At 30.1% G+C, this 22,652-nt stretch overlaps 1 protein-coding gene and 1 long non-coding RNA gene across 2 annotated transcripts; one reads left to right on the top strand and one right to left on the bottom strand.

Annotated features, from left to right (window-relative positions):
• Positions 1 to 3,470: 3,470 nt before the first annotated feature.
• LOC120261547 (phosphate transporter PHO1-2-like) lies at positions 3,471 to 10,874 on the bottom strand. Its single transcript, XM_039269482.1, is given in 16 exon segments — positions 3,471 to 3,959; positions 4,039 to 4,175; positions 4,259 to 4,540; positions 4,639 to 4,791; positions 4,903 to 4,947; positions 5,053 to 5,157; positions 5,612 to 5,731; positions 5,733 to 5,862; positions 6,340 to 6,460; positions 7,046 to 7,175; positions 8,299 to 8,370; positions 9,377 to 9,425; positions 9,531 to 9,873; positions 9,948 to 10,128; positions 10,210 to 10,263; positions 10,606 to 10,874. Coding segments are annotated over 16 exon segments (2,232 nt in total). The 5' UTR covers positions 10,834 to 10,874; the 3' UTR covers positions 3,471 to 3,877.
• LOC120261566 lies at positions 4,874 to 5,741 on the top strand. The gene is made up of 3 exons (XR_005536621.1): positions 4,874 to 4,963; positions 5,039 to 5,177; positions 5,629 to 5,741. It is a non-coding gene; the product is annotated as an uncharacterized LOC120261566 (long non-coding RNA).
• Positions 10,875 to 22,652: the final 11,778 nt, after the last annotated feature.

Raw genomic sequence — 22,652 nt, 5'->3', positions numbered from 1 at the left:
TTTTATAGAAGGTTGTGAACGAGTGACTGTTGGGTAGTGTTCTGTGTTTATTTTTAATATTATCTTCCTTTTTATCTGGGTAATGGTCCCAATTGTGGGACCATGGCCATGTGCAAGCATTAGTAGAAAAATAAGCTTTTAGCAACCAAAATATATTGCTAAGAATAAATAAGTTATTGTGTTTCTTACTATTTTTTTCATGCAATTGTTTAAGTAACAAAAGCCTTTGCTAGTAAAAGCAGCAGAGCTTTCTAAGAAGGAACCTTCCTTTCCAACTTAGAATTTGTTGTTGACCATTAAGGACAGCTATTAAGTTTCATAATAACAGTTTGTTAATTAGATAAACTCAAAAACCCTAGTGCTGATCTAAAGGACATCCACCTTATGGCAGTAAACAAGTATTTAAGCCAGTCATGTGTGATGATCTCATTCCAATTTAACAAATATTTTTTCTTCAAAGTGGGATTTTACTAGGAATCCAGTGTTCATTTACTAGTTACAAATAATCTCCTTTGATTCAACTTTTTCTGATGGCTGAGAAGATAAGATATGCTTTTCTCTTTGAACTTACAAGTGATCTTAGAACTTTTTAATACTAAATTTTGATAATGTTACCTTTTTCTTTTTAATGAGTTGCATCTGTATTTGAAGCAACAACTAGCAATGACTATAGCCAGACCCTCTATCCCAGAAACCTCTAAAGTCAATGGATGTCAGGTAGCAATCAAATCAAATGAGGATTTATCATGTACTCTTTTTAATTTTTTTTGTTTAATTTGCTGAATTATCGTCAAACCCGTTGCTTTCCCACAAATTTAGGATTTCAGTAAGATCAAACTTCTTCAGAAGTTAGTTAGTTGCATCTTTTAAATTTAAAAAATAAAAAAAAAGATGATTTAACATTAAAACCTTTTTTTCAACAATTTGAGAGAGTGATTCCGTGATTTTAGTTAGTTCTATCAGTCTTATAAACCAAGTCAGTATAATCCTTAAAATAAAGAGCATTAATGGCTGATAATTATTTGCGAAAAGCAGTATTTTAATGGATACAAACAAACTTTGATGTTTTCTCTTTAATGTCATTTTTTCCTTTATATTTTTTTTTTAAGAATTAACAATTTGATTAAAATGCAAAGAATTAGCAATTAGTAGCATGCGAATAAGATGCTTATTAGTTATTAGCTAGAAAGACGATTTCTCTGTTATTATTACTTTTTATTTATTTTTAAAAAATAATAATAATAATAATAATAAACCATAAATTTATTAAAAAAACAAATATAGAGTGAAAATAAAAACACAAAATCCACTGGGTGTAGAGACTAGAAAATACAAATAAAAAAAACACAGAGAAAACAGAAACAGACAAAAACATCAACTCTATTATTTCTTATTTCTCATAATATTTTTTAATCTAACATTAAAAAGCATAGGCTATTTTTTTAACAATAGAGACCATCCTTAAGGCCTAGCAGACCGCATGCACTCATACATTATAGTAATACTTATCACAGTAGCAGCACAACCTTGAGAAATGAGGACAAAACTTGGTGATGTTCCATTACTGTGCAACAACCTTGAATTTGTAAATGCCTGAAGTTGTTGCCAGTGTAACTCCTGAGGTCTAGTTGCATTTGTAAACCCATAGCATTTACTTGCTTCCCATCATGCAGACCATGCTTGTCATTGAAAACTGCAAACATTGATACAAACATCAGCCTTATTAGACCTGCTCATAAATCAGAATAGTTTTTTTTCAGGCTGATTTCCAGTATTATTTCCATGAATTTACAACCTCTATAGAAATTTATGGACGCTCAATTATTGGTCATTGGATCACGATCTAACGGCCGACATTGATAAACAGTATACTGTTTATTATAATATTTTCAAATAGTAATTACTGTATATGTTACTACAGTAACTAATATTCATTAATATCCAATGACTAATAATAGATATTCATAAATTTTTTTATCTATGGACACCTTTAAAGTATTGGTCCTCTAACTTCCACTATATGTGTTTTCTTCTACACTTCCATCTTTTCATCATATTTGTTGCACAAACTCCCTTGATAATTGTGCTTGTTGGGTACATAACTTGTGTGTTTTTCTAGCAGTTTTCTAAAATAAATACTTTAAGTGGTGTCTGTTTGTTACTAGCTTTTGTTAGTGTTATGGATTCTTTTGTTTGAACTTTGAACCTAACGTTTAGTTTATGTTTGGTCCTGATAAGGAGGAAGCTGCTGACCACTTGCACTCTTTTTAACTGTAGTGAGCTACTAAAATATATTTGCTGCTGATAAGGAGGAAATTTTTGGCCACTTGCAGTGCTTGGACTGTAGTTACCTACTAAAATATTTTTAATGACTAAGAATGCAATTAATTAGTCATGGTGTTATGCAAGCTTAATGAAGCCAAGGGTACCTTTTGAAGCAAAACTCACTCCTCTGGCCCACTCCCAATAGTTTTTGTTTGGTTGAGAGTAGGGGTAAAGAGGTTTGGGTTGTGGATGAAGTGGATATAATGGATGATTAATCAAAATAAAATAACATAAAATAGAGTAAAAATTAAGGTATTTATACATATGCAACTTTTTGGGTATTCATGGGGATTATTTGGGGAAAGTTGAAACTTCTCAAACACTTAGAAACTTGGAAGGTCCAAAGGTGTAAATGAGCTAAGCTACTCGTGAGCTATTCGAGATCGGCTCGGTCAATGCTCGAATTCGATTCGATTTTTCACGATCCGAGCCGAGCTCGAGCTTCTTGTTTACATTATCGAGCTGAGTTCGAGCCCAAACATACTCAGCTCGTAAGGCTCGCGAGCCTAAATGAGCTTATATATATATAATATTAAATTATTTATACATTAATTACAAAAATATATAATTATATAACTATATTAAATTGCTTACATTATACATGTATTATCATAACTCGAGCTTAAAGGAGCCGAGTTCGAGCTACTTGAGATTTTTAGTGAGCCGAGCTCGAGCATGAAAAAAAATGGCTCGAACGAGCTCGGCTCGAGCTCAAGCCTTCAAATAATGTATTCGAGCCGAGCTCGAGCCTGATGATACTGGGCTCGGCTCAGCTCAGCTCAGCTAGTTTACAGCCCTAGGAAGCTCTAGTGTGAGCGCAGCCCACCTTATTATGGTTGTTGTAAAGCAAAGCAGTGAGAAAGGTCATGTGTGAGATGATATCACTTCAATTAAAATCTCACCAATACTTTTGTATCATAGTGTGGTTTTACTAGGAATCCATTGTAAACAATGGTTAACCATAGGATAGATTATTTACATACATATATATATATATATTTGAATATTATTTATATGATCCTTTTAAGCAATTTGTATTTCCCCTTAGAACCACGCCATGAGATTTTGTCTTAATTGCAGTATTGGAACTGAAGGAAATAAATAAAGAAAGAAAAAAATTATTTGTGGGTAAAATTTTGCTTCATTTTTATTTCATTGCCCCAAAACTATCTTTTTTTAGTTTCTCTTGATCCAAACACAATAAGAATTATGCAAAACATAGATAACTTTTTTAACTTGCTCATGAGTATGGTCATGCTAGGATTTTGTTTACTGTTACACATGGATACATAACCAAATTTAGAATGCACACACACAAATTGATCAGCCGCTCTTTCTCCCATTTGATTTATATATTCCTGGAATCCTCCGAATAGCAATGCTCAACAACAACCTACATTGTAAAATATCAGCTTTCCTTTATGCTAGTTCTTCATGTTAACAGGATTCTCCGGCCCATTCATGGGCTAATCTGTTAGTGATAACTGTATCCAAATCCAATCAAAGCCGTAAATTTTGTTTAATTTTTGCATCTAGCTCTTATTCATTCATCTTATTCCATATCACGAAATGGCAGCGGGACTGTCTTTATAGCTCTGAACCTTCCCACATTGTTCAAGTGTTCATTCTCCAATCTGCATACATTTCAACATATGTATTCAATTTCAAACACAATAAAAGTTCACTCTTGTATCAGATAGATTGAAGAACTACCTGTAGAAATTCCAATGCCCGCGTCGAATGATCTCGAAAGAAGCTAAGAGAAAATCAACAATACTGTGCTCAACTGATCCTAAGTTGAGACGGAGCACAGTTTCGATCCATGCAAGCCTCAATATGAAGTTGAAAGCCTACACACACCATATAATCTTACTTAAAAATGAGTTTGAGGTTTAGATAAAACAGTTATTATATTGATGGTTTGTTCACTTACAATTGATACATAATAGATGCTCTTGTTCTGTAAGATGAGATCATCTCTGAGCAAGAAGTTGCGAGAACTGAAGCTGAAAAGTCCCCAGTCCTTGACAAAATCCCAGTACAGTTGATATGCAGTAGCCATTGTGGATGAAAGAACGACGATCACCAGCCAAAACGGAGTTGGATCAACCGCATACTTCCACCTCACGGCTGCCGCGAGCATGGCGGAGATGTACTTCCCGGCATTTGCTAGGTGGTTTACATCATATCCCTCCTCAATGTATCTCCTGGCGCACTGAGAATTATGAAAAGAGAACAGCAATGTTAGTCCCCAAATAAACTTCATAGAGCATCCATATGAGAGAAGGCTTGCTCAAATGGTCATTTGGTTACCTGCATTGCACGCCAATAGTAGGGAAGGAAGGATATTACATAGGCCAACAACTTGTACTTGTTGCTCGTTGTACAAATCTCATATTTGTTGGTCCTGAAGCTCTCAAGCATGAAAAAACATGCTGTAAATTCCATGTGCCGCAGGAGTGGTATCTGAAAGTTTAGAAGAACATGTTAAAGATTTTTATTATTTTTTTTTACCTAACTTACTCTGCTTTCATTGAATTTTACAGCTTATGTATGTTAAAAGGGAATGGAGTTTACTTGGCTTGTTAGTTGGTCTGCCATGAAGAAATCCACCATCAAGACCTGAATTTAACACAAGGTGAAAACATAATGAGGTATGGTTATTGTGTAATTTGGTTTGATTTGCAGTTGCTAACATTGAGTAAATAAGCAGAGAATGTTTTGTACCCTGTAAAGTGGAGAGCATGCAATGTTGCGCATGACACGCAAGAAGCAGTACCGAGTTGATCGGTAACAAATGTTAAATGGGCAGAAGAGCATTGCAATGAACATCTGAAATCAAAGATAAAATTGTAAGTACTGTTGTCAACTAATCAAGCTATTCATGAAAATCAAACCTTGCTATAGCTCGAAATATATTATAATTTTTTTATATTATTAAGAAAAAAGTTAAGTCATATCTGAGGCTTTTATTTTAGGCTAACTTGAGTCAAATTCATTGAAAGTACATTAGTCTGATTTTTTTATTTTTAATAATAAATATGAATAGACCATGAACTCTCTACCATTAAGCTGAGAGAGATTCAAACTCTCAACTTTAGACTTAAGAGAGAAAAGAAATACCGCTTTTGTTGCATAGAGGTGATCAATTTGATTGTAAATAAATTTTTGTCACTGTTTAGTCAAGCTTGAGCTAGCATGGAGTAATCAAGCTTGTGCTTTGGATAAGGAAGGTTATTAATAAGTAAATAAGCAAAGGAATTATGAGTTTATGCATATATTTTACCAGTAACAGAATTCCAGGAATGGCGTCGATGTGACGTGGAAAGATGCCGGCTGATCTCAGCAATAGGTGGATAACCATGGCAGCCACCACCATGGTCATGAAGGAAGTGCAGATAAGGAAAGGCATCCCTGTGCTTTAGTGCTGTGTTTGCAGAGAACTCAAATATGAAATTGTGGTTTATTCTGGTGGCCCTCCACATGAATATGTTGCATCCATATAAAAATATATGCAGGCTAAGCAGAGCAAACATGCTGCATAGATTGTAAACAAATTGAATGAGTAAATAGCAAAGAATTAAACACATTTTTTTTATTTTTATACTTAATGTTATATTTATTTTTTCTATATATTTAGAATTTATTCAATTGAACATTTCAGTTGCAGATATCATTAGTGGATGATAGAAGTGGCTGAGCAACCAAGAAGGGACAGTTTTTTTTTTTTACTTGGATTAATCATCAATGTGTTTCCTTGAATCTGTTAGAAAGTTAGTGGTGTATATAAAAGGCTTGAGATAAGTTGATATATATGCTAGTGCTCTTTATTGGTGGCCATCTTATTTGTTTTTTTTTTTTTTTTTATAATAGTAGTGGAAGAATGACAAGGAAGAGTTGCAAGAACAGGACAATGGTAGACAAAGTAATCTAATTCTGATTTATTTTAGAATATTAATGAGGAAATTGGAGTAAAATTGTGATTTGGAATGCAATATTAAATAAGAGCAGCACCTGAAAACAGGGTAGACGGTTTTCATATAACCGGATTCAGTTGAGGATGAGAAGATGCCAGATAAGTGAGCCAAGATAGCGTACACGGTGAATAAAGTCACAAAACTACCTGTGAACAACCCTGAAGCAACACAAATAATGGCAGGCAAGTTTTCTTGTGACCAAATCCATAAAAATAAATTATTAAAAAAAATTAACTATCTATCAGAAATGCAATTTCAAGATGAATTTAAGTGCTCCAGTAGATGTCTAATAATGGTAAAGAACGAAAGTGAAATTATAAGCATTGTAACTTTATGGGTGCAATAAAAAGTACAAGTGTCTATCAGGAGTCAAAAGTTGGATGAGGGACCAGTACTGATATCTGCAACATTGCTAGGCTGTGGTCCCAAATTTATTTTTAAAAAGAAAAAACACATATTTTGGTCATGATAAGTTATAATGGCGAACAAATATGACTGTTTGTCCATCTGATACTACTTTGAAGTAACAGACAACCCAGCAACATGCAGCATTTGGGAGGAATAACCACCCAAATAGGTAGTCTTTAACATCCACAAAATTCACTATATATATATAGATATATATATATATATATATTTGAGTGCATACAAAAGGGAGAGAGACTAAATATTAATATTTGTTATTTGTTATTATTTATCAATGTCAAATATATATATTCAGGTAGATTAAGAAGAATATATACCTACGAGAAAGGTGATCATGTGGGAGTCCTTGGGCTGCTGAGGCCTGAGGAATTTCATAGCCTTTTTCCTGTCATTGCTGGTGAAGTGCTTTGTAAAGATGGACTCCAGTTCGTCTCCCAATCTAACCACCTGATTAAGAAAGTCAACTTTACTATTTAAAAGTTGCACTAAGGCGGTTGTACTATCCATAAAATATCATATAAAGTAGTACTTCATATGACCACGGGTCTGGCTCGTTGGCCACTTTCAACTGGTAATTATAATTGTTATTTCAAAAGAAAATGAGAATTATTTTAGAAATTTACGGAATTCAACAACCTTTGTGATTATCATACAATATTATTCGCTCACTATTTTTTAATAAAGCAGCATTTGTTATATAGTCCAAATGAATATTCTATGAGGTTTTTTTTTATAAAGAAGAAGTCATATTTTTTCTTTTAAAATTGCGTGACATGAAGTATTTATTATAACATGATATACTATAAATTTTTTAAATATATATATATATAATAAATTTTTATTATTTTATATAATATTTAGTTAAGTTAATAATTTTTAAAATTTTAATAACTTATTGTAATTTATGTAATTTTGTATATATTTATTTTTAACAAAACTCTTCCTATTTACGTTTGAGGAGCTAATTAAGCTAATGGTGATGTAGATCCCAGAGCTAGCAGCTGACAGTGATGAGGCGCCAAAGGATTCCTAGAATATCACTTTCATTTCCATGTAATCTAAAATGCATGACAGCCGTCATATCCACTTAAAAGAAAAGACATGAACCGACATATCATTGCACCATTAAAATATTAGCAAAATATTAATTCCCATTCACCATTGGGTTCCTTCTTGTCTTACACTAATGAATTCTTTGGGAATACTAGCCTAGTCGCATCTTCCTATTTTTAATACTTATTTGGTACTAATTAAGCAGCAAATATACATTTAAACGAGGTTAAAAGTAGTAGTAGTAGTACATAACCATGGTTGCTATTGGTTCATGTACAGATGTGGGTCCTCTAGCATGTGGTCCTTATTCCAAGTATATATTGGCTTACAGTGAGAAAGAGGAATATAACTGCAATCTACCAACGTGGAAAGGAAAAACAGTTCGCATTTAATCTGAACCATTGTTGGGCATCATGCAAGAGGCAAACGTGTCTACTAAAGAACAAAGAATAAATACTGGAACTAAGAACAAAGTAAAATTTAAAGGATATAAGATTAATTCAAATGTTTGACATACCTTGTCGGAGCTTATAAAGTGTGATCTTTTCACCATATTTAAGTACTTTTCTGATGCTTGTTGATTGGATACCTTCAGTAAACAAATCCAGGTATTAAACATCATTACAAATAAAACCATATCTTTTTGTATCAACACAGATAAATTAAATAGAAATATAGGTAAACATAACTCTCTATGCTTGTACTTATCTTTGTTTCTCTAGGTTCAGGTCCCTATCAAGTTCAAAATTGGTACAATTTAAGGTAAAAATTTAGATGATGTACAATAAGTATAATTGATGCAGTTTATCGTTGGATTTTGACACTTGTTCTAAGATAAGTAATTTAATAGAAAAGGCAAAGATATTATAAAAAAATTATTATATTTTAATAATTTTTTATTACATGTGTTCAAAATTTTATTGTAAATTACATCAACTGCACTACACCTACGTCAATCTCCAACACTAAACCCAACATCCAACGTCTCATGCATGCATCATGTGAATGACCACCAGCCATATGAACTATCACTCTTTTCAAGGACCTTTCCCACCTGTTATTGCCGTGACAAAGAGCTCGATCCCCTAATGATACTACCACTTTAATTTCCTTATGTTTACATTTTCAATACTATTTTTACCTGAAATTTATTATCTACCATTTAGCATTATTCTAAGTGCATGAGACTTAAAGGTTTATGCATTATTTATTTTTAGTTATTAATACAAATAACTTTAATTCTTGACACTCTATCTAATATGGCAGTTGATATATATGGATAAATCAGAGTGAACAAATTTATACAAATCAATCACTAAAATAAATAATTTTTTTTATTGTCTTAACTTTTAAGTTGAATTATATATATATATAAGAAGTGCCACAGCTGTATCTGGTTGTGCAGATATTATTCCATGCATGGCTATAACCATCCCTTCACTGATGCTTATTTCATGGTTCTCCATTACACCCTAAAGGAACCCCATTCCTTCCTTCCCGGATTAGATTTTCCACTATTAATTAATAATTATTATTATATATTGTTTCAAAACAATTAATTAATATCCAAAGATATTATTATTATTATTATTTACCTTGTCGAACTTTTTCAATATCTTCCTGAAAGCCACCAGATTCAAAGAGCTGCCGAAAAAAAACCAAAGAAAAAAAGTAAATTTGAAGTCATTGTGAGGGCAAAACAGTCAATAAAAGTAATTTTCTTCATGCATTACATTTGAAAACCCTAACCTGAATGTTTTGAGAAGCCCTAAACCCTTGTACAGCTCCACAAACGCTCCTCTGATCATCTTCTCCGCGCACTGGATCTTCTTCCGGCTCACATGATCATCCCCTCCGGCCCCTTCCTTCCTTTGCCCATTGATCAGATCCTCCCAGATCACCGACGTCACCGCCGATATTGTCCGGCTCGGCGTCGTCGCCGGAATGTCAATCCTCATCGACGCCACCCTCGGTTTCCCAACCTTCTTCGTCTTCGACCTCACCGCCCCAGTGAAACTCACTCCATTCCTCTCCAGCTCCGCGATCATCTCCTCCGCCACCGGCGTTACATCACCAACCGTCCCCTCATTCTCTGAAAAAGCTATCAAATTAACCATGAAATCAAACAGAAATCAACATCGGTATGGGTTACGGATTGAGTCTCACCGGAGACGGAAGATCGCCGGCGGTGAGAAGATCGGTCGTCGATGATCTCCTTGAGGCCGAGAAGGATCTGGAGCTGCTTGTTCAGCATCTCACCTCGCTCGCAGAACTCCGCTTCTTTGCCCGCATAGAAATTGTTCACTTTCTCCAACTCTTCTTCCAATTTTTCGAAAAACTCCCTCACCTTTTCCAAAATTCATTCCATAACAAAAAAAAATTATATACTAAATTCCTTTTATTTATTTATTATTATTTTTTTTATTACCTCATGTTCGTTGGATTGGACGAGTTCCGTATCGGCGAAGGTTTCCTCATCATCCTGCAAATCAGATAAGAGATTTCAGCCGTCCGATCGAGCAAGAAGCATTTTTGAACGGTTGTGATCAATGATACGAAGACCATTTAAACAAATAAAAAGGGCGGGAATTTTCGAAATTCAAAAATATTACGCACAAATAAGCTTCTCAACGGTTGAGAAAACAGAAAGCGCGGGAAACCCGACGGAGAAGATAACGGTTACTGACGGCGAACTGCATCGCCGCCGTTAAAGTTAACGGGAAAAACTCAATTTTAGATGAAAATGAGAAACGATTTGGATCGAAAAATTGAGAAGGTAAAAATTAGTGAAAAATTAGTGATTAGGGATTGAAGGTAGAGGAACCTGAGAGGAGAGATGATCGGAGGGGGCAAAGTGTGTGGCGAGGAAGTGGAGGGGATTTAGAAGGGAGAAACCCAAACAACGGAGACCGTCAGATGAGGGATCGGCGGTGGATCGGGCGGCGGAGAGCTTGACCTTTTTGACGTGCTTTTTTAGCTGGCGATAGTTGACGAACGCCTCCTTCCACTCCGGGATCAACTGCGCCTCTAGTTCCCTGGAGAACTTCACCATCTCCGGCGAACAATGACACAAGGGTTAGAGAAGAGGCCGTCGGGAATGGAGGTGGAGATGGAGGTGGAGGTGGTGGGAGGGTGGGTATATATAGTGATGGATTGAGACACGTGGGGTAAGATGATGACCATCGTGACGTCATTACTATGTTATATTTATTTATATATAAAGTAAAATGTAAATTTTTGTGAATTTATTATTATTATCATTTAATTTTTATCATAATTAAAATTTAAATGTTTAATTAGGTTTTTTTATTTTTTTATTTATATTTCTTTCAAGATGAAATTGTTAGGCCAGCTAAAAAAATAGGGTAGTGTACGAGTCTAGCGGATCAAGTGAGAGCAGGGCTCGGCTCGTTCACACATGAGTATTAAAACTACCTAAATATAATTACTACTCGCACTTCAAAAATGTACCATCAGTAATGATTGAGACCACTTGATTGTTGATAAGTAAGATTTTTTCTAATAACATGTTATAGCCCTGTAGGTATAAAATTTTTAAAGCACATCATTAATTTTTTGAAAACTATAAACGTTTTAAAATTGGTCTGTTATTCTTTGTTATTATGTTTTGTACTTGTTAGATATGGTTAAATACTGCACATGAATGAATAGTAGTTGGTTAGATACAAATCTAACAACTACCGTGGAATTTTCTTAAAACTCGAGCTTTAAATATATATATATATATATAGTAGGGTGTTAAAAACATTTTATAAGGAAGAATTTATAAAATTTAAGAAAGCGTGGATGATTTTGCAAAATAACACCATTTTGTTGAATTTATTGATTTTTATTTTTATTTTTAAATTAAGTGAAGTCTTAATAATAATTGATTTAATATTGTAACATGTGATTATATATAATTTTAACTTTAAGCTAGGTTTGACTTCTGTCACTGATGTGGATGTTTAATAGTTTATGTACTCCATCACCAAAATAAATAAATAAAAACAAAAGCTATAAAAATTATTATTTATTTTTTATGACATATAAATTTATGATTAATATTTATTTTTTATTTTTTATTTTTAAATTATGACACCATTTGACAACACAATCTTTTGACTTTTATATTACTCCAAATCAGATACCTTCGATCTAAAATAAATGAAAAGAAAACGATACAAAATCAAGTAATATGAACCGCATAATTATAAAATCTTCATTCTCTCTCTCTCTCAATATATATATATATAGATTATTTTCCAACCAAGGCATTTACAAAAAAAGCTAAGCCACAAACATTGGCAATTGTCCAATAATTTTGTACATTTAATATTTATAGGTGAAATTTGTTTTTTTTTTCAAATAAGAATATTCTTTAAATATTCCAAATTGTTATTGTTAGCTTTTTAGAGAGTATGACATCCATCCATTTAATATCAATTACATAATTAATAGCAAAAGCCCGGACGCATGCACCAAGTCATAACAACTTAAATAAAAAATAACAGTGAAATTAAAATCAATGTATCTAAAGAAATCACGGCATTACTTCTAATCTATGTTTTTTTTTTCATCGAAGCTTGTGATCATTATCATTATTGATAACTGGGATATGTTATATTGTTTGCTTATTTGAAAATTTGTGTAAAAATATGCTAACTAATAGCTTATAACAATTTCATTTCTATAATTATTTTTTAAAAAAATTAAACAAATATAATTAAAAAAAATTTAAAAAATTTTTTTATTTTTTTAATTGCAAAGGTGGCAAGTGCCATTGAACTTAGCGTATTTTTATTATAAAACAAGTGCATTTGTACAATAAAAACCACTAAGATCAACAAGACCACATATTTAGTATCTTGGACTTTTTGATAATTAGTACTTGTCTTGCATGATTATTGTTGTAATTATTTAAAATTAAGTATAAACCACTTTCATTAAATAAATAAGTTTAGCAGTTTATAAAAACATATTAGCAAAACTTAATTTGTTCTAAATAAATTATAATAAAATCTTTTGTATTATTATTTTATTTAATAAAATGTATCAATAATAAGCTCATTAAAAAAATAGTAATATAGAAAGAAAAAAAAATACTAGTCCCGTAATCTATATATAAATGTATTAAGTAATTCAAAAAAATATTATGAAAAAGATTTGGGTTAAATAAGATTTCAATGAATAAACAGTTTATTTTTAATATATATAAAGAGATTTTTAATGGACATGAATCACAAAAGCACTTAAAAAATTTGAAAATTACGAGTATTGTAATGCAATGCAATATATATATATATATATATATATATAATTAATGGAAATGAACCAACATAGCACTTAAATAAAAATTAAAAGAAGAAATAGTGTCATTGATTAAGCACCACAAACTTGGCATTGTCTAATTAGGAGCAAGAAATTATTAATCAATTAATTAAACATAATGATAATAGTATAAAAAATGACAGCCTTAATTAGACCAAATGACATACAAAGGCTGCTTAAAGTTACATAGCCACATGTTTCAATGAAATAAGTCCTTTTAAGCTAACATTTTGTCTCATTCATGATTCATTTGTGTTTGTTTGGATCCTTAAGGTTAAAGTATGTTACATATTTTTATATATCTTGGTCTCTTTCTTGTAGAGCTAGGGTTTGTTTATATTTATATTTATATTAAATAATTTTATAGTGGGTTAGTGTTATAAGATGATCACAACCAAGAAAGATAGAGAATGCACTTTCATACATTTTTTCTTTTAATGTATTTTTATTTTGTATTTTATTTTCCTAATATTTTGTAATTAAAAAAAATCATAGTGGAATAAAATTTTTAGTAGTTTATTATATCTTTAATTAATAGGATATGTAATGGATTTATCTCTTAATATACATATAAACCACCAAATCTTTTTCAATCAACTTTGGAAACCTCCTCACATAAAGTTATGTCATGCTCTATTGATTAATTGTTGAATAATAAGATTATGGGCAAAGAACACATTGTGGTCATGATTTAGTGCTCTTATGAATATTATCTGTATTCTTTTATTGTCGGATCTTGTACCTAAGATTTGGGACATCATTTGGTCTCAAATATTGAAATTCAATAAATTTTAATTAATATAAATAAAAAATACTAGTTTTTTCGTCCATTCTTTAAAAATTTTAAAACATTAAGAAGATCATGCTCAATTAATTAGCCATTAAAAGAAAAGAATATGACGAAGAAAGCATTATATAGTGATCTCATTCTTACTACACTTTGTTCTCGTTCTCGGAATGGATTTTGAACATCATCATATCTGGAGGTACATAAGATTTATTGAGCAATATTCAAATATTAATGATCAAACTCAACGAAATTAACTTCAATCTAATTATAATTTTCTATTAATAGGAATTTTCTACTAATAGAAAATTGAGATCCAAATTTAAATTAAACAATTTTCTCTAATGAGACAAAAAATATTATTTATCCACTCTTTTTTTATTATTCTTTTTGCTCTTATATAAATCATAAGAAAGTTGCTGTTTATAGTAAATTTTGTTAACCCTATTAAAAAACCTTATTATTTAGCTAAAGTTTAAATATTATTAAATAATCTTGATGCTCTTTCACTAGTGACCACTACTCTAAAAAGTTCAAGTGTTGAGTCATTACCACCATGACATTCATTTAACTTAAGGTTTTATTCAGATATTTTGATGTGTTACCCTCTGTTATTGAATTATAGAATTATAAGCAAGTTGCAAGTTTTTTATTTTTTCGTATTCTTTACAAAACTTACAACTATTATTTAATGAGAGTTCACTAATAAATTACTGTTTAAGTTGCTATCATTGTTGTTTTCAACTAAATTTTATCTTTTTTATTTTTTTAATACAAAGTAATGATAGTCTCTCATCTTTATACCAAACAAAGCCACAACTCTCTCATTCTAATGAGTCATGCTTTATCTATTATTAATCAACTATTACATTTCCTAGAATGTTTATCATGACATCATACATGTATTTCAACTTACATTAGCCATTAACTTGGGAAGTTATATGATCGTGTGCAATGAGTCATGAATCCTTATTGAATTTGATTTTTCCACTGAAAAGATTGAGCTCGTACATGTTAGGCAATATACCACCCGTAAATACACCACTAGTATGAAGAGTTTTTAATATTAATTGAGTCCCCCAGTTTTTCAATTGATTGACTCGCAATAATACCTATGACTTCTTCCAATTCAACTAGGTCATCATTAGGGGGATTTCGACCATAACATATTGACAAATCCAAAATGTATTCCTACATGTAAATAAATTTGAATATATCGAAAAGTAAGAAGCAAAGAGAAGTAGTACTTTCATAAAATGATTAAAAGTTAATATTATGTTTATTAATTATATTATTTATTTTGTGCAAAGTGTAAACAATATTAAAGTAGAAAAAAATGGAAGAAAGTAAATTTACATAAAATTTCAATTCTCTCACTTCAATAAAAATCTTAAAATAAATTTAGTTAACTATCAAAGAAAATACATAACAGGGAAAATGTTATTTCTCCCATTTTAATGCAAATTAACATCAAATAAAAGTTTGAAATGAATTTAATTAAATATCAAAGAAAATGTTGAGAGAAATATTATTTCCTCACTTTAATGCAAATTAACAGCTAATAAAAAAAATCTTGAAATAGGTTTAATCAAATATCAAGAAAATGCTGAAGTGAAGTGAGGCAAATATTATTTATCTCATTTTAATTCAAATTAATATCTAAAGCAAGGGAAATCAATCCACTTCATCTAATTACCCACAACTTTAAGCCAAAGTGAACACCTTGAGTTGAAGTTGAAATTGAAGCATCTTTGATTATTCTTTGAAATCATCACATCAAGTGTGACAACAACTTCAAAAGAAAAGAAAAAGAACAAATGAATGGAATTTGAAACATATTCAGAGTGGTTTCAATTAAATGTCAAAATTTTTTGTCCCCCAATATGTAAAGCTTGTAACTAGTGGTTGAAACACCACTTTAAGTTGATGTGATTAGATGATGAGAGATTTGCATTAATGGTTAATGGAGATCTCATAAAGCATCATGTTTGAATAATAATTTAATTAATATAGATTTTTTAGTACTCTTTATTCACAAGCATGCTTAATGATGACTCAACTAAAAAGATTTGGTGTCCCATCTTTTTTTTACTTTATTTGTATTGATTCTTTGGATGTGATTCATTTGGGAAAAAAAACTAGTAAGTACTTATTTACTTCGCATTAAAAAATAAAATAAAATAAACCACATTATTATTAGTAATAAAATAGAGATATAATTAATGCTTGGCTAAAAAATGAAAGTGAAAACGAAAACAAAAAATTTTAAGGCAAACTTATTTTAAACACTTAATTATCTTAATTAAGTTCATTAATTTTCAAATTATAATAACTTTTTTCAAAAAATAAAAAATAAAAAGATGAAAGCCTAGGATTTTATTTCCATGTCTCTTAATATATAAATGAAAGAATTAAAAAAAAAAAAGTTTTGTTTCTTTTTTCTTCCACAGATATGACTTTATTGTGAATCCATATTAAAACTTTTGACAGATATAATTATCAACAAATGACGAAAATAAAAGCAAAAACTTTAAGCATTGAAAATGTGCTTTCAACTAATAACATTATTATTAAACCTTTAAGCAATAAATAAGTGATTTATAACCAAGCTAAATATATATATAGAAAGTTGAAAATGGCAACAAAATTCTAACTTTTGTTAGATGATAAACAACAACTAATAAAAAGGATTACAGTGCGAATGGAACATATATACATTCATGTTAAGAAATAATCATGAAATAATCATGGTCCGTCCAAAAATTGAACTAAGCGGAAACAATATTCTAATATATATATATATATATATATATATTAAAAATAATTTTTTTAATGGACAAATAGCATTTTTCAATTTATATATATACACCCACATTTGTATTGTGTCAAAATGAACAGCTCTAAACAAGAAGTTTTTCTTAGTATCAAATATTGAAATTATTGTATAAAAATCATGTGATTAACTTCAATGCAAAAGGTTGAAGGTTTGACATTCTTTCAAAATATAATTGAGAATTTATGGTATATACATGATGTGGTTTGTCCGTAATGTAATTACATATGTGATTGAGATAATAGTGGTTTGAAATTAAGTGTAATTGGAGTTGTATAGATTTCAAATTTTGTATTAGCATAATTTTGAGTTTGAAGTTAGAGATAAAATTAAAGTTGAAAAATTATGAAACATAAAATGACGAGAAAAATAAAAAAATAAAGAAAATACGGAAACTATATTGTGATTATCCAACAAGAGAAAAAATTTAAATAATAAGTTACACCTTCAATGCTACTAAGCATATATTCTCTCGTGAACTCTCCACAATATATATTAAAATATTCTACATACTTAACAATCCAAATAATAACAAATATATGGTCCCCATTCCACCGGATGCAATAGTGGTTATACATTGACACTGAACAATAAAAAAATAAAAATTGGGACAATACTGTACAAAGTATTAATGTGAGAATTTAAGAATATGGAGTTCAAATTCCAATCAATGCGATAGTAGTTATAGATTTTTAATTATAGATGTATGATTACAACCTAAACTTTGTGTTATCGGATAAGCACATACAAAGATTAGAGATTAAATTTATGCTCCGTATAAACACCCCTGACTATATATATATATATATATATATTTCTGACAATTATTAAAAAATAAACAATTATGATAATGACAAGAATACTCTTTTTTTATCCAAAAAAACACATAAATTAATATCAAACATATTTATACACACACATTTCTTTCTGGTTTAAATCCCAAATTTTAAATACTACAAAGAAAATAGATCCAAGAACAAAGAATAAGGGAAGATATAACAGTAACTACAATGATCCTCTTTATCAAGGAAGGAATGAGATCCAAGAACAAATAAAATAAGAGGTCCAACAATAACTGCAACAACCCTCTTGCACTGAAAATAGCATCTCAAACATACTTCAATAATCCACAATATACACACACGCATATATATATATATACGCACATATTTATTTCTGATTTAAATCTTAAATTTTGAAAAACACTAAGGAGAGAGGCCCAAAAACAAAGAAAGAAGTACCACCGTGACAACAATTCTCTTGCACTAAAAATAACTTTTTTTTAACAATCAACTGAATAACCACTAAAACTACTACTAAACATAGACTAACTCCAAATATATTTTAACAATCCAAAATATACGCATACAAAACATTTACGCATGAAAAAAAAAATAATGAAAGAGTTAATGACTGTTTGATTTATTGGTATCAAAGTCTTTTGTGTAAGATATTTGTGTCTAGCTGAGAAAACAGGTTTGAATCTTAATCTATGTAGGGTGAAAACATGTGTGTTAGAGTTTGCGGTTAGACACCACATAAATACTCGCCCCATTGACAAGTCACATGTTAAAATTGGTTTAAAAAAAAAACAATGAAAGAAATTATTTTGTTGGTTTATTCACAAGCCAAAAATTGTAAAAAAATTTTAAAAAAATTGTTTTATAAAAATATTGGTTTAGTAAAAAAATTGTTACGAGTAGTCAAAGTCAAACAATTAAATTAAGAAATCAATAATAATTTTAAATAGAAAACTATAGAACATACTCGATGAAAGATCAATTACATGTCATATGTATGGATAAATAAAAATTCAAACACTCGATTTTTTAACTTGAGAAAAGAATGAAAATATGAATTCTCTTATTAGAGAGATGGTGAGTGTGTGCATATATATATATATATATATATATATATGTTTATTACTCTATTACTTACAATTTCATATTTTTTTTTTAAAATTACATAAAAGGAGTTGAACAAGTTTACAAGAGATCAAAATAAATAAATATATAAAAAAAAACAAGTAAATTCTTAAAGCAAACAAAACACATTTGTCCATCTCACAAGAGTTGAGGTGGTAAAGCGGCATTCATGTTGAATCACAACCATTCACTGTAATGATAAATATTAAAAAGAATGGATTCAGGTTCATCATGCCCACATTTCTAGCATGATCACTGTTTTATGATTTCTTCTACTTTGTCACTGTTCATACCTTTTGATGCCTTATTTTGCTCATCTTTCTTTAACTTAATAAATCTTATTATAATCATATCTTTCCTTCCTTCCCAATATTATGTCCCATTGAAATTTATCAATTAAAATTAGTAGCAGGAGTGCAGTTCGCTTAACCAAATGATTTTAAGTTTAAATTTTTATTTATATAAAAAATTTTGCTAAAAACGATCAACCGTTTATAGAGCTCATAATGCTTTTCCACTTATTGTTTTAGAGCTAGTAACTCCTAAAAACTTAATAGATTAAAAATTTTTTTAAAAAATGGTATTTAATTTTTGGTTTTAGAAGATGAAATTGCAATTTTCACCTTCAGTAATATCTCAAAAAACATCTTAGTTTTTGAGTTTAAAAATTATACATTTAGCCTTTTGATTACACTAATATATCTACTTTTAGTTTTTTTAATTAACTCTATGTGAGCCCCACCCCTTAATCAAATCCTAGCCATTGCTTTTATCTCTTAATCCTAGCCGTTGGTTTTACTTTCAATCTTAGCCATTGATTTTGTTTTTGTTTAGTTTCAAAACCCTAGCCGTCTCTTCAGTTTTTTTCGGTTTTAGATCATAGGGGAAAAGAGAGAGAGACTTGCCTCGTCTCTTTCTCTTCCTTTTTGCGGGTGGTGTCGGCGACGAGGACGGGAGGAGGGTCTCATTGTCACGGATTTCATTTCACAAGGTTCTGAGTTTTTGTTATTGCTCTTTCTTATGCTTGTTTGTGACATGTTACTAGTTAGGGTTAGGGTTTGGTGAGAATTGATTTGATTTTAGTTTGAGGATAAAATTCGAGAAAGTCTCCATTAGCACGATGAGAGATCTCTAATTTATTTCGAAGATCTAGAGATGGAATTTGGAAGAGATCGGAATAGAAAAAAATTGTAGATTGAGATCTTGTTTTAGCTTACTACGAAATTTCGAATTTTTTTGGAGTAGTATCCCGCAAATTATAAAATTTTTTTGCGAAGTGCATGGACGAGGATTTTTGTTCAGCCCTTGAACAGTTTTTGATTATTTTTCGTAATTGTAAGTTCTATTTTAGATTAAAATTTATATAAGAAAGTTATATAGGACGATGTTATATTTGACTCTGCAAAATTTCAGTATTTTTAGCCATGTAAATTGTGAGATATGAGCAGATTTCTATAGGTGTGCTCAATACTATTCCTGCAGAGAACATTATGATTACTTAGACAATTTGATGGTCTTGTAAATGGAATTTGGAGAAGAGTAATATAACAAAGTTATATATTTTGATGTTACCTAATTACCTAAAAACTTTCAGATTTTGTGCATCTGTAGTTTGTGAGATATAGCCCTATTGGTATAAGTGTCTCAGATGATATTTCTGTGCATAGCCTAAAGAATTATGGCCATTTTTTATAATCATGAAGATTGAATTGGATAAGGTAAAAAATAGGAAAGTTGTTCATTTCTGAGTTATCTTATTGTCAGGAAGATTGTATTACTTTTGAAGTTATATGTTGTGAGATATTTTTTATTGCAATAGGCATGTCTGAAACTGTTGGTTTACATAAGTATGATTTTTTTAATCTTGGTGGCTTAAATTATGTAGGTCTCAAATCATTGTGAGGTTTGGATATGTTTTTAGATGAAGATGCCGAGGTTTTCTCATAAGTTTGAAAATTTTTTTGATTTGGGTTAGAATTTGCAAAAGCTACTGCTGATTTTTAATCTTAAGGTTTTGTAGGTGAGTTGGTTATTGGTCTTGACCTTGGTAATTTTGTTAGTGTTTGATTTGTTTTTGCATTCGTGTGAATTTTTAGAATTTGTTTACTTGTAATTCGATAGGGTTATTCTCAAATTAGGACTTCACGAGAAATACTCAATTTGTGTAAGAATTCAAAAAATCAGGGTTGTTAATCGGTAAGTATCCTACATATAAATCATATTATATGTATATACTCTAGTTTTTACGAACATCCGAAAATTTTGAGAAAAAAATAATGATTTTTATGTATTTATTTATATTTTTGAATTATTTATTTATTATTATTATTGGAATTATTTTTAAATTATTTTTAAAGTTCCGATTAATGATATTTTATTTTTGGATTAGAATTAATTGAAAGGTTTAAATATTTTTATTTACATTTGGATTACTTAATTTTTTTGAATTCGGATATTTATTTACTTTTCCGATTAATTACTATTGTGTTTTTATTATCTATTCATGTTTGGATTCAATTAAGCTGGATTATTTTTGATATGATAAAAAAATGGGACCATGTGATTTGCAAATTACTTGCATTTTTGCCCGAGTATGAATTTTTGATAGTTTATTGTTTTTGTGAACATTAAATATTTTGACAAAATACTCGTAGTCCCCAAACTAACTTTGCAATAACCCACATCCATCGGGGGTTAAACATCGACCGTGTCGACATGTGCTCCGATATAGAAACTATAGTTTCCCACCGCTTTCCGTCGGTGAAGAATAACGGCCTTTGATAAATCTGGCTCGGGTCACCGAGCTTGGTTTTGACATCTATGTTTATTTGAAATAAATTTGATTTCTGATTTTGATTTTGATAATTTTTTATTTTTTCAAATGATCCCTATAATTTTTTTAAGTGGGTGCTTACTGGGTTGTCAAGCTCATAATTTATTGTTTAATATCTTTTCAGATCAAGAGTAGAGTTGAGTGGCGGATAGCTTAGCGGGGATCGTTAGGCAATCGTCGAGTATTAGCATATATTAAGTCCCCTTTTTTTGTGTGGCTATGTTTTATTTGTATAAGTTTATATTGGTTTTGCAATCCACTGAGTTTGATTCTTTGTTCTGTTTTGGATCAGGTTTTGAGGCCTTGTATGCCTACATGGTTTCGGCCTTATAGGTGTACGGCCGTTTGTCGACGTCCCAGGTCCATAGAACTGGGTTCGGGGCGTGACACTCTATTAATGTACTGTTAGCTGATTTGATAAAAACACATTAACACTACACACTATATATATATATATATATATATAATAAATAAGAAGATCACAAAGTTGAGGTTTCTTATGATTAATTAAGATATATATATATATATATAAGACAAGCCCACATCCTCAAAATTCATTTAGAAAAATAATACTTTAAAAACTTGAGAAAATAAAGGTGACAAAGTATATATATATTTTAATCTTTAACCGGGGCAAACCCTTGAATCTAACTATTTTTTATAAATTTGGAGAAACTATCAAAACCTCAATCTTGTTGAGAAAATATGTATAAATATATCACTTATGAAAATGTATCACTCAAAAAATTTAAAACATATATATATAGTGAGTTTAAATCATTTGCGTATATAGGTAAATGACTTAAAACTAGAAATATTTATTTGAAGTCATTGGATGATAATGATTATCATTTATATAAATACTATGCAAATTTATAGTGCATAATTACTATGTAATACTATATAATATTGTTTGATATTGTTTAATACTATTTTTGAATAAATCGTAGCTATTGAATAATAATCCAATACCTACTATAGACATTTCTACAACTAAAACTCTAATAAATTTTAGGGTTTGTTGCAAAAAATCCAATATAAGAAAACAATGGAGGGAGTATGCATATAGTGTTTATACAGTATATATATATTCTTGTTATAAATGTACAATCTTTATTCAAGTATCTACAAGTGATTTACAAGTATTTACAAGAAGAAAAAA

This window comes from Dioscorea cayenensis, chromosome 1 (genome assembly GCF_009730915.1).
Source record: "Dioscorea cayenensis subsp. rotundata cultivar TDr96_F1 chromosome 1, TDr96_F1_v2_PseudoChromosome.rev07_lg8_w22 25.fasta, whole genome shotgun sequence".
Classification (NCBI taxonomy): Eukaryota; Viridiplantae; Streptophyta; class Magnoliopsida; order Dioscoreales; family Dioscoreaceae; genus Dioscorea; species Dioscorea cayenensis.
The sequence above is the reverse complement of the archived record's forward strand: the minus strand, read 5'-3'. Positions and strand labels throughout refer to the sequence as shown.